General features: G+C 40.1%; 1 protein-coding gene across 1 annotated transcript in view; it reads left to right on the forward strand.

The window, feature by feature from the left end:
- vps13d (vacuolar protein sorting 13 homolog D) overlaps nt 1-14999 on the forward strand; it is an 85514-nt gene that overhangs the window by 24185 nt on the left and 46330 nt on the right. Inside the window, exons 22-31 of the mRNA XM_071537379.1 lie at nt 550-640; nt 778-904; nt 2919-3099; nt 4558-4740; nt 7559-7715; nt 9194-9410; nt 11126-11297; nt 12335-12450; nt 13122-13346; nt 13914-14224. Coding sequence (XP_071393480.1) covers nt 550-640; nt 778-904; nt 2919-3099; nt 4558-4740; nt 7559-7715; nt 9194-9410; nt 11126-11297; nt 12335-12450; nt 13122-13346; nt 13914-14224 — 1780 coding nt within the window. The remainder of the gene's footprint in view (nt 1-549; nt 641-777; nt 905-2918; nt 3100-4557; nt 4741-7558; nt 7716-9193; nt 9411-11125; nt 11298-12334; nt 12451-13121; nt 13347-13913; nt 14225-14999) is intronic.

The raw sequence follows: 14999 nt of genomic DNA on the forward strand, positions 1-14999 counted from the left end.
TTGAAACAATTCTTCTTATTTGTATTTAGGTCCATTCTAAGGGTCTGCTAATGTACTGGTTTCATAATATACCACAATAAAAGTTGTAGTGTAGCACAGTGCTGCTGTCTTCATCATCTGTGTTATTTGGCATAGCCATTCCATTTGTTGAACAAATGTGACGTTTTTTTGTTTTTCTGATAATCAGTGGAGGTCAATGCAGCACTCAGTGTGGTGGCTAATATCTAATGAAAAATGTTAATGTTTTCTACTTCTAAAAAGTAAGTTGGTGTAGGCCTTGATTACTTTTTTGTAAAATGGCAAATGGCTTATGTTGATCTATGATCAATCAATTTCAGTATCCCCACAGTAGATTGCTGATCACATGGTATTCATCATCCAACAGCAAACCCGGTACTTACATTTAGAATGTTATAATATAGGCTATGCATGGCCCTGATGTATGGGGGGTTCTCCTCAATGTGTTTCGAGAGAAGAGTTGTGTGCTGATTGCACAAAGTCATAGAGGGAATGCCACAAGACTAAACCTTTCCACATTTTCATTCTTAGGTTCATTCTCTCGCTCTTGTGCTGAACAAGAAAACCAACGAGCTTGCCAAAGCAAGTGTTTCCAAATTATCTGCTCATCTGGAAATGTTGGGTGTGTATAAAAATAACATAGAATAAATAACATACCCCCTGCATACACAAAACTATTTATTTTATATAAATTGGTGAAATTATTCCCAAATGGATAAATTGAGATTTCATGTCGTTACACTATGTCTAACGTTTCAGATGGTGACCTCGCATTGCAAGGGAGTCTGGGAAGTTTGTCTTTGAGTGACCTCACCCCACATGGTGACCTCTACCGGGAGCGCTTCACCACACGGGGAGGGGAGGCCCTGGTTTTCAACATCCATAAGTATGCATTGCTGAGTTTTCTGAAGAGACAATTATTTGATACATTAGTGTGAAGAGTTGATGAATCATTCGCAGATGAATGAGGTTTACCAGATCTGATGTAACTATCAATTGTGCAATTTAAGGTGAGGGTATGTAGAATGCAGTGTATGCAGAATCCTAGCTTGGGTGTCAGAGGAAAGATGGGGTGAGTGAGAGTGGGTATGTCATTGGGGTTATCAAGTAGCTGTAGTGGTTATGACCACCACACCTCTGTGACCACACACAGTTTTGCTACCAGTGTGATTTTATTTCATGAACAATAGTTCTACCTGGAAAGTGTAAAATGGACAAGAAGTTGATTATAGCCATTCACAGCTTCCCTATTCTCTACAAGTTTTATTTGAAAGACTACAGAAATAAACATCTCAAAATCTATGCATGGTAAGCCCTGAACTAATTTGATTTATTTATTTGGATTTATGCCACCAAATTAATGGCCTTGCTGCAAGCAAGCACACTTATGTTGTAGTACACATTGTAGTACATTGTAGTACACCTTAGCAACGACCCAGTAACACCCTAGCAACCACCTAGTACACCCTAGCAACCACCTAGTACATCCTAGCAACCACCTAGTAACACTCTAGCAACCACTATATAGTACCTATACACAACTGCTACTACTACTTTCTGTGACTACTACTACTGAAAGTGCAACAACTACCACTGCTACTTCTAGTGTTACTATTACTCGTCCTATTGTCACTACTGCTGTCACCTGTACTACTACTATTGTTACTGCTAATACTGCTAATACCGCTGCTGCTACTACTACTACATGTACTATTTCACCTACTTCAGATACTAATGTAACAACTACTACTGCAAATAGTACTGAAACAATTTCTATTGCTACTACTTTTTTTTTCAACTTTATTTAAGCAGGAAGTCTCATTGAGATCAAGATCTCTTTTCCAAGAGAGACCTGCTACCAACAGAACAGATATACAAAGAGACATGCAAGTTCATTCATACATTGCTACACAGCAAACAATCAGCAGTCAAACACAAACCAGTGGAAACAGTTACAGTCAATGTTAGGAAAATCAGGGATTAAGAATTTGAACTTTTCTAAAGAAACAAGGGATTCTGATTTCAAAGACCTTTGCAAATCATTCCATTTGTAAGGCGCAGAGTATTGAGAACCATTTTTGGTTTACTACTACTGCAACTACTGACTAGAACAACTAATTCTTCTACTATTACTACTGTAACTGCTACAACTACTACTGCTGCTTGTACCATACTACTACTATTACTGCTGCTACTACTACTACTGCTACCTGTCTATCTAACTATCTAACTGACCTGTCTAACGTAGGTATTGTTATACTTCCAGCTGCTTGCAGCAAGCCCACACAGTTTCTCCAGGAACTGTTTTTCCAGTTGTCACTTGCTAGCTAGCTATTTCAACTCATGAAAATAATGTAACATTATGAAAGGCAATACCAAAGCAAAAATACGCAATCTGTTCAGAACTTTATAGCTGGAGAGACCACTAAATAGATGCAATTGGAGCCTCTTGCACCGCTCACAGTCGCTCATAATAGAGCGACTCATCACACAGTTATTACATCTAGTTGGCAACATTACACCTAATAATTGGAATGTAATATTATGATAGTATAACACAGGAATACTGGATATTCTGATGAGATGGAATTATGATATACTTACTAAATAAATTGGAAATATGGAGGTTCACTGCTGTAATCCCGTACCTCAACTTGACTAGTGCCTGTTCAAGCTCCATACAGTTTCTAGTTGACATTATAGACTGGGGTGGGTATGATATACAAGAGCAGCAACAAAATGTGCATGTAACACAATTTGTAACCAGTTTGGGAGGTCTGTTCTTTGGTGAGACTGATATTGATGGTGTCTGATATTGTGATGGGCTGTAACATGAATCTATGTATGAAAAAACTCAGACAGTATCTGTTTTGTTAACCTCTCCATTCTCTTCCATCTAGATATGGCGAGCCCGATCCTTACCTGGAGCGGGAATTTGACATCAAGGTGTCTTTGCAGATGGCCTCGGTGCAGTACGTCCACACCCAGCGCTTCCAGGCCGAGGTGGTGGCCTTCATTCAGCACTTCACCCAGCTACAGGACGTCCTAGGCAGGCAGAGGGCCGCGATGGAGGGCCAAGCTGTGAGTGCTGCCTATGGATTCTTTTTTGCCTTGTTTGATTTTCCCCAGTTTGCCCCAAGCGGATCTTTTCAGGTCTACAGTATGATGGGGCCCGATTCAGCCACGCGGATCTTCGACGGATTGAGATCCACTGTCCTACAAGGAATCTGTGTTTTTTATCGTATTCCCTCCTCTTGTGGTTACTCGTAGTATTGCATTTGCATTGTTAGTTCGAGCCTACTGTCTCTGCTGAGGCGTTGCCTTTAAATAATGTATGCCTTTTTATTCAGTTTTGCTTTGGACGATTGAATCGGTATGGAAGCCCATTTCCGCCAGTGTGATGAAAAAAACGGTCTTGTAAGTCATTATAATGAGAAACTTTCTCAAAATAATGAGTGAGTATCTCAAAATAATGAGAAACTTTCTCAAAATAATGAGTTAGTAGCCTATCTCAAAATAATGCCTTAGTATCTCAAATAATGAGAAACTTTCTCAAAATAATGACTTAGTATCTCAAAATAAAGAGAAACTTTCTCAAAATAATGACTTAGTAGCCTATCTCAAAATAATGCCTTAGTATCTCAAAATAATGACTTAGTATCTCAAAATAATGCCTTAGTATCTCAAAATAATGACTTAGTATCTCAAAATAATGAGAAACCTTCTCAAAATAATGACTTAGTATCTCAAAATAATGAGAAACTTTCTCAAAATAATGCCTTAGTATCTCAAAATAATGACTTAGTATCTCAAAATAATGAGAAACTTTCTCAAAATAATGACTTAGTATCTCAAAATAATGCCTTAGTATCTCAAAATAATGACTTAGTATCTCAAAATAATGAGAAACCTTCTCAAAATAATGACTTAGTATCTCAAAATAATGAGAAATGTTCTCAATATTTTGACTTAGTATCTCAAAATAATGAGAAACTTTCTCAAAATAATGACTTTTATCTCAAAATAATGACTTTCTCAAAATAATGACTTTTATCTCAAAATAATGACTTTTATCTCAAAATAATGAGAAACTTTCTCAAAATAATGACTTTTATCTCAAAATAATGACTTTTATCTCAAAATAATGAGAAACTTTCTCAAAATAATGACTTTTATCTCAAAATAATGACTTAGTATCTCAAAACAATGAGTTTGTCATTATTTTGAGATACCACTCATTATTTTGAGGGAGTTTCTCATTATAATGACTTACAGGATCTTTTTTTTTTTCATCACACTGGCGGAAATGGGCTCATTAATTGGGAAAAACACAGATACCCATGTTCTCTTCTTCCTCTCTCTACCATTTTCTTCTTCCTCTTCCTACCCTTTTCCCTTCTTTTCCTTTCTCTACCCCTTTCTTCTTCCTCTCTCTACCCTCCTCCTCTTCCTCTCTCTCTACCCCCTTTTCTGCTCCTCTTCCTCTAATCCTTTTTCCTCTCCGTTCTCTTCCTCCTCCTTCCCTCCTCCTCCCCGCAGGTTCGGGAGCATCCTCAGCGGGCCTCCCGGGTCCTCCTGGACATCCAGGCGGGCGCTCCGGTGCTCCTCATCCCGGAGAGCTCCCGCTCGCCACGGGTCATCGTGGCCAACCTGGGCCAGCTGCGGGTGCGCAACTGCTTTCTGCCCGCGGGCACCCACGGGACATTCTCCCTCCAAGACAAGGTAGAGAAACTCACCATGGCACATGCCTTTTTCCCTTCTCTGGTGAGTCCCGCTGCCACACCGTATGTCCATGCAGCACCCCGCCCCCCTCCTTCCCTTCCCCTCTGCTGCCACCTAACAGCGCCGTATTCATTTACGCATTTTACGGTATTACATAAAAGATAAAAGACTTTTAAAAGATTAGGAGGAATAGAACACAGTTTAGATATTTATTGTGTTGTTCTTTGTATGTATCTTTGGATTGGGTCCCAAAAGCATTCCCACTGAGCAATTTTACGTTGATTAGATGTTTAAAACACGTCTAAATGGCCATAGCCGTCTAGGCTAAATTAAGTTTAAATGGGGTTGAAAAGTGAAAGTTTATTAGATGTCTATACATAGACAATATTATCCTGGACTATATGAGAGCTACGCATAGACGCAATGTTGAAATTACTTCTTGTGCTCAGATAATTATCTTGTAGGCTAGTCTACAGGACTTCTCTGGTGCATATTTTTTGTATTTACAGATGTTTATTCATTGTAATAATGTATTTACTGCTTGGTCTAAAATAGGTCTATACATAGCCGTAATGATCCTGGGCTATATGAGAGCTAAAGCATAGACGCAACGTTGAAATCACGTCTTTTGCTCAGTGGGTTATGTCTATTTCTAGAGGTTGTTGTATCCCTACTGCTAATAAAACAGATCATTTGGTATCACCTGACCCAGATCAAAGAAACTTAGTAATGAGGGAAATGCTTGATGAATACAGCGCTCCCTAAGGTTTTACTGATGATGATAAAGTATGGTTCCATGGCCGACTAAACCTTGTCAACTAAACTCTGTTATTGTCGTTGTTTTTGTGTAGGCATTCATTTCTCCAAAAATGTTTTTAATGTGCTATGTGTTGGAGAAAGTTGTGTGATTTAGAAGGGAAGAGGGAGTAGGTTTTGTTATATTGGTATTTCATCTGCATCTTGTGTTTTTCTGTCAAGAATTTGATATTGCATGCAAATTCATACAAGGATCCATCCCATTACAAGGTACAAGGGCATGCTTTTGCTTTGGTTTGGTAAAGGGTTTGTCACGATACCACAGTTTTTACTATATTATCCTAGACCAAGTATCATGATACTAAGTAGTACTACTTATTGATTGAACATTCAGAGTTTGGAGCCAGTCTAGTTGCATAAGCAGGCTAATGGTAAGCTATCCAGCTCTTTTTGTAAGTTGGTCTTGGAAAACATTTGATTATCTTTTTCATATGCTACTTCTCCCAATATGGACCATGAATTTAGATACAGTACTTTACTTTTAATGCTCCAATATTTCAGAATCTCTGGTAATACAGGTTGAAAGGGTTTGGTATCACAATGCTTTAGTAGTGTTGGACTATTGTGCAGCCCCAGTTTGGAGTTTGTCTATCTGTGATTGGTTGTGTGATGGACTGGGCATTCTACTGAAACTGTTTTGCATGTATAGTTTAAAGGAATACACCAACTTTTTAAGCTCCTTGATCAAGTTTGCATTGTACAACCAGAACAGTTCCACCTCTGCATATCTATTATTTAGGTAGAGATTATTTCTTTGCCCATCCACTAAATGAATACAGTGTGAAAAAGTGCAAGCATGCACTGATCAGAGAGCTTATCGGCAAAGGTCGGTGCATTTCTTTAATACTGTCTGATCTTCAAATATCAGTTTCCATTGCATTTTATTTTGCCTTCATTGGCAATATATGTGCTTTTCCCAGTGTTTTACCAACTGGATCAAAATATTGAAAAACATGATGAAATGGTTCAACTGTTTGCTCATGTAAAAGGCAGAGCTATTGTTTCAGTTGCATATAACAGGGGAAAACACAAACTCACTGCTGTGTTGAATTGTTTGTTCTGGCTTAGGAGATGATGAGATAATATGAATCAGTTATATTTTTTAAAGGGGCATTAAGTTTATCGACTGCTTTATCGATTTTGAAAAAATATCTAATTGCGATTATTTTGACTGATATTGCAATTGCAATATGATTTGCGATATTAAAGGGAATGATTATTTTTACATCATTATTCTCATTTTCATTGAAAAACGTATTAAAAGGATTATGGTGTGATTTTTGCAAGGATCTGTACCAAACAAAGATGTTTTCTTAAGTCTATGATGTGTAGGCCAGGACATCTCTGCAGCACCCCAATATTTCATTTAAAATGCTATTTTGACACACATTTCGCCTTTAACAAATATTGCGCCTCCTGCGATTTGAAAATTGCAGTAGGCCATATTGCGATTTCGATAAAATTTCGATTAATTGTTCAGCCCTATCGACTTCTTTCGGCAACCAGTAGGAATTGCAACAACATTGCTAGAACTTATCTCCTCCTATACTCTGGCATAGCCCCAGCCCTTCCATTCCAATTCATTATTTTCACATTAGAGATGTGAAGAGCAGAGATCCAGCAGAAAATACTGCGCTGTCATTTGCTTTTTTGTCTGGAGAACAAGACATTTTTTTTGTCTTTTTTTGTTTTTTAGTCTTTGTTTTGGTTGCGCTTCTCCTACGGACCTGTCACTAAGACTACGCTACCCAGAAATCAACTCTGCACCTGGCCAAGTACTTGTGTCATTGGTATTGATCAAAAACACCTATCAAACCCTCCGCAGATATGTTACGGTCATTTTGTGCTATGGGGCAGTAAAATCCCTACTTGTTGGCCCTTTAAATATGTGAATCCTTTGTATTTCTTTAGACATGATGATCACTGTATAATGTCATTCACGCATCGCTCACTTGACTTTACTGATGGCCAACTCTGTGTCGCTTTTCTTTCCTCTACAAAGGAGCGTGTACGGAGTGCAGCAGCGAGGAGTAGTGAGGAGGAGAAGCCTAGAGCCTCCCCCTCCAGCTCCACTTCCTCCTCCTCAGGCTTCACCCTTGGCAGGCCGCAGCCCCCAGAAACGGGGAGGGTCCCTGATGAGGCCGGCCGTCACAGCCCAGGTTAGCACTCACTATTTCTTCATGTGTTCTTAACTGGTGTGAACACCAGTAGGTACATTATGGCAAAGAGTGCAGACAAGTTTTGACTCTCTACCCGCCGCCTGCTTGTGAGTCCATGTGACTTTTACTTACAAGCCTTGGTTTGCTTTCATTGGGCAGTATAAACCTAAATGAACCAAATACACAAATCAAACAAAGTAACCTTTTCCATGGTTCGGACCAAAGAAAACAAACTATAGGTGTGATTGCACCCTAAATTTGTGAAGAAGATCATTTTTCTATAACCTTCCAGCAGAGGTGGGGACTTGAGTCACATGACTAGGACTTGAGTCAGACTCGAGTCACAATTTGAATTGCTCAAGACTTGACGTGATGCATGAAGCGAATACTTGAGACTTGACTTGGGTTCTGGTGACTTAGGACTTTTTTTTTTTAATTATTAAACCTTTATTTAGACAGGTAATCTCATTGAGACACAGGGTTTCATTCTCAAGAGAGACCTGGTCAGACAACAGCAGCAGTACAACACAAAGTTACAGACAGACAGGACATTGAATACAGAGACAAGATAGATCACAAATCATAAAAGTGATAAGTGCAAAAGTGCCAAAGTGGTAACCAGATTTTAACTACTATGTACAAGAGCAAACCCCCACAGACGCTCTCTCCATATTTCGTAGAAGTAGCTTAGAAATGCCAGGGCAACAGTGCTTGCACAACAATATACAATAGTATCATCGGCATAGAGATGTACAGATGCATTAATATGTTGACCCACATCATTTACATAAATAGTGAAAAGGGTGGGTCCTAAAACTGAACCTTGTGGCACACCTTTGGTGATATTAAGAAAGCTGGAAGAAAGACACTAAACTGCACACATTGCTTACGGTTGGAAAGGTAATTTGAGAACCAACCAACAGTTTGGTCTGACAGACCTATAGCTGATAATCTCTGGCATAAAATGCCATGGTCAACTTGACTTTGACTTGTACTTTGATGACTTGAAAAGGTTTCTAAAGTCTTGACAAAACTGAATTTAAATTCAGTTTTCTCAATTTGTATGGAATGATTGAATTTATTGAAGTTGAAACTGATTACAGAAATCAAACTCATGATGCTCTTACCAAGTTTTTATCCTATTAAAACCATATTGCATTGAAAAGTCCTAGATATTTAGTTTCCTTTAAGATATTAAATTGATACTGGACTCTTGATTTGTTCTGACTTGACTTGCTGTTCTACATTTAGACTTGAGACTTGACATTAATGACATGGACTTGACTTGGAATTGACTTGGTAATCTACATTTAGACTTGTACCTCAAGACTTTAGACTCACTTGGGACTCGAGTAAAGTTGACTTGGTCACGCCTCTGCCTACCAGTGGTCTAAGTTTTCAAAATATCTTCCATTTTAACAAAGACTAGATGAAGGCTACTTTACCTCCTATAAAAACTGTTTTGTTTTTTCCATTAGAAGAGCATGTGTGCCTGTTGGACTGCATTGCCCTGGACCTGCAGGAGATGGATATCTTTGCTGCGGAGCGTCTGCCCTGTCAGCCGTGGGACGGTGGTGGGAAGCCTCCCGACTGCTCAGACCTGATCTTCCCTTCTTACGCTGTCCGCCGCACCGGAGACAACCTTCTGAAGGAACGCTGCCGCCTCAAGCTCAAAGTGGAACGCAACCTGGACAAGTGAGCTCTGCGTTTTTCTTTTATTTGCTTGATCAAAATTCAGGGTTTCCACAGGTCCTGAAAAGTCTGAAAAAGTTAAAGTTGTTAGTTTAAACAGTATTAAAATGTCTGAAATAAGATTTTGAAAATCTAGCAGTGATTTATCGATCCAATCAATTTCTTTTACTAAACAATGAGTCAGTCAGTCAGTAGTTTTGGGTCAGGTGTCCAAAATGATTGAAGTCTACTTTTCTCCATTTGAGATCTGACATTCTTCTGTTGTGAAATGGGCAGCAAATGTAGTTGCTTTGCTTTCATTTGATTTCTGACATTACATTATATATTATTATTGTTATGAAAGCTTGTTTTAGCCTGGTATCGGCCCATTATGCAATACTAAAGCCACGTTCATACTATTCAGCTCCAGTTCAGTTCATATTGATACCACCCACGTGTTATGTGAAGACACGCATGTTGACATAGAAAAATTAGCTAATTAAGGCTGGACGGAAAGCAGCTGCTTAAGAAAGGCACTCGGCCTGGTTTTTTTTAGTCACACTTTCTGAAGTTGAGAATAGTTCAACTTTTTATGTGAAACCATGTGACGTGGACCGCCTTTTTGATGAGCTGACTAATCACAATGAAGAAGTGGGGTTCCACAGGTAGGGGTGCAACGGATCACAAAACTCACGGTTTTGAGTCACGGATCGGATCATTTTTCAGATCAGCAAAAAAAAAAAGGGGTTAGGGTTAAATGAATTTAAAAATGTGCTACTTTGGCTCTGATGCAGCTGCCTCTCTCTGTCTGTAGTCACCACTCTGTAGTCTCGCTCAATGTCCCGCCCACAGCACTATCTGATTGGTTTCACGTCACGAGTAATAGCCTATCAACACTGAAGGCTCTGCCACAGACAGGCAAAGAGACTGGAGCTTCTCCGAGCGGAGCTGTGTGTGAAGGGAAGGCAGCATGTTGCCGAAGTTGAAATAAACATCACAATCTTGTGATCTATTTCAATGATGACAAGCATGCCCAGTTTCCCAGTTACACCACTGAAAATGCCTGAAGTCAAAGCCTACGGGATTTCACTCAATGGAGGCGAAAGCGACGGCTTTTAAATCAGTCGCTCTTCCTTTTTTTTTCTTCCCTAACGCAATCATTGCGCTTCAGAGTAAAACACAGCAGGCTGTCTTGTCTGTCTTGTCTGTCTTGTCTGTATCTTTTCACTGCAACTCTGCATTGAGATTTAGGGAATTATTACTTTAAAAAGTAACAGCGGCAGTAAAACTGTATTTCACACTATGATGGTTAAACGTTGCAATTAATCCGCAGTTCACATGCGTGCCGAACTGTGGGGGGGATCCGTACGATCATGGATCAACTACGGTCCGTTACAACACTAGTATGTAGGCAGCTGACAGTTTACTACAACAATAACCAAAATGGAAGTGGAGAAAGTGGCAGTAGAAAAGTTGGTAGTTGTTAATCTGATGGGAGTGCATTGGCTGTGTTGTCAGAGGTTCTGCTCAGTGTCTGAGAGTCAGACATAAGTACTGTTTGTTGATAATGGGTGTGCATTGCATGACCCGCTTTTCATTATCAGCACAAAATTAGGTTGAGACCGCACTTTTTCTACAAGAATGCAGAAAAGTGTGAATGCACCCTAATGTCGGTACTGATGCATCCCTTGGTGCATACCTTATCCCAAACCTATGTCTATGTTCCTTGATGTTGGCAGGGAGCTGAGCCATGCGGTGCCAGACATGTCTATCCATGGCAGCCTGTCATCGGTGCACTGCTCTCTGGACCTGGAGCACTACCAGCTGATCAGAGGGCTGCTGGAGAACAACCTGGGCGAGCCCATCGAAGAGTTCCTCCGGCCCTACAACCTGCAGGACCCCAGCAGCTACGTGAGGAACCACACCACCACACACTCGCTCTGTCCATCCTCTGTGGCTCTATATCCAACTCTGTCTCTTCATTCATTTTGGGCTGTCTTTGGTAACACCTTACAATAAACATCATAAATAAATGGTGAATTAATCACTTAATATTAGGGCTGAACAATTAATCGTAATTTTATCAAAATCGCAATATGGCCTACTGCAATTTTCAAATCGCAGGAACCGCAATATTTGTTAAAGGCAAAATGTGTGTCAAAATAGCATTTTAAATTAAATATTGTGGTGCTGCAGATATGTCCTGGCCTACACATCATATTCTACAGACTTAAGAAAACATCTTTGTGTGGTACAGATCCCCGCAAAAATCACACCATAATCATTTTAATACGTTTTTCAATGAAAATGAGAATAATGATGTAAAAATGATCATTCCCTCTAATATAGCAAATCATATCGCAATTGCAATATCAGTCAAAATAATCGCAATTAGATATTTTTTCAAAATCATTCAGCCCTACTTAATATTATTATTTAACAGCTAAGTAACAGCTTATTGATGATTAGTGAATTTCCTACATTGTTTACTAATAAATAGTAAATTATATAGTCACATTATTTAATCATCAATTAATGCCATTTTAATAAACCATTTAATCATTTGTATGTTGTATGTATCATAACTGGAAATTGAAGCAATGATTTTTAATTGCCTTAGTTCACAATTTCTTTGTCATTTTATCCAAGTTAAACACTTTTAAATACTTAGTCAAGTATTCAAAAGTGATTAACAAATAATTTGTAAAATATATATAAGCATTATATGGACCCCTGTTATAAAGTTGCAACCAATGTTTACAATGCATACAGGTTATATTTACTATGCACATAAGTTATCAGCCAAGAAAATGTTCATTTATGTTTTACAAACCACTTATTAACAGTTTACTACTAGTAATACTAGTATAGTATCTTCATTTCCTATTCCAATGACACAGTTGGTCTCAGTAGCTCTCTGACTGGCTGTTTGTCTTTCTGCCTGGCAGACGGTGTTGAGCGGTGACGTATACACCAGCCTGTCCTTCCTGGTGGACATGATGGATGTTAGTCTGGAGCTCCTGGACAGCCCCCAAGCCACCGGACACAAACGCTCACTAGCTAGGTGGGCTCGTTGGCCGCGTTGGAATACCACATTGTTTTTGAAAAGAGCTGAAAAATGTTGCAGAAACTACCGCTATCGAAAAATGTCCCTCTTCTTTCCTACACTTTTTACTCATTGTCTTAAATCCCACATTAGTTGAGGCCTTGATAATAATTGTCAAGAATGTCTTTGAAGAAATTGCCTTATAAAGCTTCTACATCAATTCAGCCTCACGCTCTGCCATTGTGGACATATTTGTCGAGTGCTGTTCTATTGCACAGCCAAGACTGATATGAGTCTTGGCTTGGGCCTATATTCAATAATATCAATAATAGTGGGCAACATAGGCAAAAAACTATTATCGATATTATCGAATATCGGCCCAAGCAAAGACTCATGTCAGTCTTGGCTGTGCAATAGAACAGCACTCGACAAATACAGTATGTCCACAATGGCAGAGAGTGAGGCTGAACTGATCAAAGGTGTAGAAAGGAGTTGAAATAAAGAAGTGATAATCCGTGAGATTGTCATTCTTTTGATATTGTCTTCATCTGCTGGAAATGTAAAATGCACAACATCATGTGTGCCTGAGGACATTTATTTATATGAATATCCCAGATTATGACTTTAACCGTAACTATTTTAGGCTCCATTTCTTAAATAACGTAAACACTTCTTTTTCTCTTGCTAAGGTTTGATTTCATGAAATCCAAGCTACTCTTTGAGACTTACTCCAACGGCTCCAAGTCTGTCAACCTGGTTTCTCACTCCCTGCTGGCATATGACACTCGATACACTGGGCCGAGCAAAAGCTCCCGTGCAGACGGCAGGGCCAGGCGCAATGTCTTCGACTGCATCCTCCAACCCTCCAAGACAGGCACCAACCGGGCAACGCTGCAGCTGGAACTGCATTACAGGTATCGTTAGTCACCTTTGGGTGATTTTCAGGGGTAACCAGGCACATAGAACAGTGATTCTCAACCTTTTTCATATCAAGGACCCCTACTTTAGTCCACATTAGGGCCAGGGACCCCTATTTGATGAGAGATTGTCTCTCGGACCCAAATCTGAGAATATTTTATTGTTAGATATGATTTTGTCCAGAATTCCATGACTGTCTGTATTGTAGGTAGAGAGATAAGAGTGAAACTATGATCAAAACAGTCATTCTTCTACATTCTCTAATTGTGTTAACTTCTTGTAAATGAAATAATGCTGAAGTTTAACGATTCATCAATTTGCTGTGGACCCCCTGGAACCCCCCCAAGGATCCCTGGTGGTCCCCGGACCCCACATTTAGAACCACTGACATTTCACAATATAGTTAAAGATATAGAGAGTGTGTTGGACAGTAAACAATGGGTTACTACCCATTTTAGCACTTCCTCAATTCCTCAGTTCTTTCAGGATTCTTTTTCCCCCGCAACACTGCAGACGTATTTCTCTTAGATACCTAAATTGCTGTTTTCCACATCCCCCCGCAGGTCCACCCGTGACTCCTCCTCCTTCACGGTGGTCCTCAACAACCTGAGGGTCTTCCTCATCTTCGACTGGCTCCAGCTGGTGCGCGACTTCCTGCGGGTTCCGGTGGAGAGGGGGTCGGCCGGTGCCCAGCCTTGCCAGCGCTGGCCCAGCAGCAGCAGCGACTCGGGCGCCACCGCCACCACCACCGCCGCCGCCGCCGCCACCACTGGGGCCGTCATGCCGAAGACGGTCAAGAGCGGCGTGGTCACCAAGAGGTCCACGGTGCCGGTCACCCAGGACCACTGCTTGGAGGTTAAGATCAATGTCACAGGTCAGAGAAGGATGCCCAAGCATGGAGAAGATAGAAATGGTAGTCGTTTTGATGAGAGTAACCCCTGAAAGTTTACCATCATGGGAAGTGGTTGCAAAATGCCAAATGCCAAACGGAGTGCCCTGTTTTTACGGAAGCTCACGAAAGCAACATAGGAGAAGCAAACAATCACGAGAGCAGGAGGAATTCTAATACTGAAAGACAAAGAGTCTGGCAAAATAAATCGGTTCCGGCTCTGTGTAGCAGGAAATATCTTCTTCAGTGTTACGACACGGAAGGTTAAAGGAACCAGCTACTGGACACATCAGTGCAAAAAGCAGGAATACCAGTCTTCCCGGGGTTTAGAAAACACAAGTATGATTTGGTACAAACTTTGAAAAGCCAAACATCTCCATATTGTCCTTCTAGACCTGGACGAGGCATTTATCTCAGTACAACATGACATTCTGTAGGTAGCATTTGCTTTCTGTAACTACCAAATGTCATCAGAAATCTAGTTAAAGCTTATTTTCAGAACATTCAAATATATTTCACAACATTTATCTGCTCTAACCCCTTTTTCTCTAGCATCCAAGCTAGGTTTCTGCATAGGTGCTCACCCAAAATGACAAAAGGAATAGTTCCATAGTTGTGTATTCGTAGAGAGAGACGCATGTCAAATTCAAATACCAATTCACATGGATGTGGCCTCATCCCTGAAATGCAATGACAGTGTGTTTTACTTTGTTTTTTTAATCAGGAGGCATTATGTTTTCGGGTTGTCCGTCCGTACGTA

This window comes from Centroberyx affinis, unplaced genomic scaffold, assembly GCF_046629955.1.
Source record: "Centroberyx affinis isolate AG114_WGS23_722 - 3 ecotype Tasmania unplaced genomic scaffold, CSIRO-AGI_Caff_v1 ptg003027l_1, whole genome shotgun sequence".
NCBI classification, from domain to species: domain Eukaryota; kingdom Metazoa; phylum Chordata; class Actinopteri; order Beryciformes; family Berycidae; genus Centroberyx; species Centroberyx affinis.